General features: G+C 70.4%; 1 protein-coding gene across 1 annotated transcript; it reads right to left on the reverse strand.

Annotated features, from left to right (window-relative positions):
- Nucleotides 1-921: 921 nt before the first annotated feature.
- On the reverse strand, nucleotides 922-2,135 carry V1510DRAFT_441064 (globin-like protein; the record flags this gene model as incomplete). The annotated part of the gene is made up of 5 exons (XM_066935624.1): nucleotides 922-1,348; nucleotides 1,383-1,421; nucleotides 1,456-1,509; nucleotides 1,543-1,807; nucleotides 1,843-2,135. 5 exons carry the CDS (start codon nucleotides 2,133-2,135, stop codon nucleotides 1,142-1,144), a joined length of 858 nt encoding a protein of 285 aa, XP_066790631.1. The 3' UTR covers nucleotides 922-1,141.
- Between the last annotated feature and the right edge of the window lie 315 nt (nucleotides 2,136-2,450).

Raw genomic sequence — 2,450 nt, forward strand, 5'->3', positions numbered from 1 at the left:
CCCCGGCCCCCCGCGCCGCCGGCCCCCCCCCCCCCCGCCCCCCCCCGCCGGCCCCCGCCCCCCCCCCCGCCCCCCCCCCGCCCCCGCCCCCCCCCCCCCCCCCCCCCCCCCCCCCCCCGCCGGAGGCTCGTGTACTGCCACTGCTCCGGCGGCGACTCCGTCGAGGGTGGCTGCCCTGCGGGCAGGTATCATATAGCCGCATGTAGCCGCGCAGACACATGTAGCCGCGCAGACGCCTGCCCGCAGGGCAGCAACCCTCGACGGAGTCGCCGTCGGAGGCTCGTGCGCTGCCACTGGCGAGCCTCCGGCGGCGACTCCGTCGAGGGTGGCTGCCCTGTGGGCAGGTACCATATAGCCGCATATAGCCGCACAAGCGGTGCCCGCAGAGCGGCACCCGTGACGGATCGCCAGCGCAGGCTCGTATGCGGTGGCGTGACTCTGTCGAGGACCCTGAGACTGCATACAGCCGCTGCATATAGTCGCTGCAGGGCGCAGCGGGCGTTCGACGAGCGTCGCGGCCTCAGCGAGGCCCGCGGTGCGCCCCACGCGGCGACGGTCCGGCAGCGCGCCGGGCCGCGCGCAGGCCGTGGCGCGGCCGGGCACGGCGCATGGCCGCGAGTGCGCCACTACGCGGGCACGGCCGGCAGCACCCAGGGGCTGCCTGTGCCGGGGGGGGGCCGACAAGGCCCAGGGCCGCATTGAGTCAAGCGCTAGCGCACGCCACCTGCACCCGCTGTCTCACATGCATGCGATGGGCTAAACGTACGCACCTGCTACCGGGATCCTGGCACTAGCACCGACCCACCCGCGCCATTGGGTCGCGGATCCAGCGCGCTGAATGAACAAATGTTATTAGGCGCCTTCCAGGCTGTACAAGCAACGAGTGTCGGTTCTAAACAAGCAATTATATAACAAAACGGCCGCACGCGGACGCGGCGGCCCGGGGTCGCGGCCGGCGGCAGAGCCGCCTTCGGGCCGGGTGGCAGGGCCAGGGTAACGAGAGAGTCTGACACGGCCATGAATGCGTAGAGATGCTGATGCGGGTCGGGATCGGCCGGCGCGGCCGGCGGCGCGTGTGTAATCAAGAAACAGAACATGACCCGTCGGCGACGGAATGTAGAGGAGAGCTTTTGGGGGGTGGCTACATGACCACGCACTTGTCGTCGGGCCGCGTCTGCGCGGCCTGCGCGGGCCTTGCGCCCAGGTTCGTTGCCGTCGACGTCTGGCGCACCGGCGCCTGTGTCTTGAGCGCGGCGACAGGCTCTGCCGGCGCCGGAGACGGCGCCGCGGCCGGCTCCGCCGGCTCGTCGCCGCCGGCGGCAATCATCTTCTCGGCCAGGTACGAGTACTGCGGTCAGCGGCCGGCCCGCGCGCGCACTCACAATCTTGATCCACGTGGTCTCGATCTGCGGCGAGAATTTCTGGCGTCAGTCCGGCGCAATTGCGTCCACCTACCGGGCCCAGGCGGTCCCGCAGCGTCTGGATGAGGATCACGCCCAGGAGCTCGAACTGTCGTCAGCGCCGTCGCCGCACTCCACTTACGTGCGCAGCGTCCACGCCAATCACGTACGCGTGACGGCGGCCCATACGCTCCAGGATCTCGTCCAGCGACTCAAGCGACTCGAGCATCGCCAGCGCCGCCGAGAACAGACCCGACAGCGCCGCCGACTGCCGGCCAATGTCGGGGAACATAAACTCCAGGTCCGGCCGCACGGCAAACAGGTTTTCGTAGAACTGAGAGCAAAACAGACTCGCGGGCGAGCCCGAGTTCGACCCAAAGGGATTCGCTGGCGAGAGACCGATGCACCTGCCCGTCAGCACTCCCCGCGCGCGCACACCTACTCCTGCCACGACTCCTGCACCGCTGCCGCGTCCTCCGCCGTCAGGTCGATCTTGATGTCCTTCATGGACTTGCTCTTGGTAACCGCCTGCGGCGGCCGCGGCGCCTCCGCGCGCGGTGCCGCCGCCGTCGCCGTGCCGCGCGACGACCCGCGCGACTCCAGCCGCGGCTGTGGCGTCCGCTGTGCACGCTCGCGGCGCTCGTGGGGGGTGCGCGCCGTGGCCGCCGCCTTCTTCTTCGACTTGGACCGGCTCGAGCCGGTCAGCCGGCGCAGCAGCGCCAGAAGCCCGCTCATCGTGGGCCGTGGGCCTGAGGTGTTCGGACGCGTCGGGGCGCCTGCCGCGGTCTGATCGCTGCTCTGACACGCCTGCGCGATGGGTGCGCAAAACTGCGGGACAAGGTCCGGGCCCGACCTATTTATTGCTGCACGCCGCCGCCTGCCACGCCCGAAGCAGCGCGCTGCCGAGTGAACAGACCGGGACGGCCCAAAACCACCTAAAACAAACCTAAAGTGGCAAGGCCGTGCCCGACAGCTCCACACGACATGAATCGACGGGTGCGGCCTACGCCGGCGCGCCCGCTCCTGCTTCGGCTACCGCGTCGGCCTATC

The sequence above is a fragment of the Dipodascopsis tothii genome (assembly GCF_038497935.1).
Source record: "Dipodascopsis tothii strain CBS 759.85 unplaced genomic scaffold V1510scaffold_5, whole genome shotgun sequence".
In the NCBI taxonomy this organism is placed as follows: Eukaryota; Fungi; Ascomycota; class Lipomycetes; order Lipomycetales; family Lipomycetaceae; genus Neoaidaea; species Neoaidaea tothii.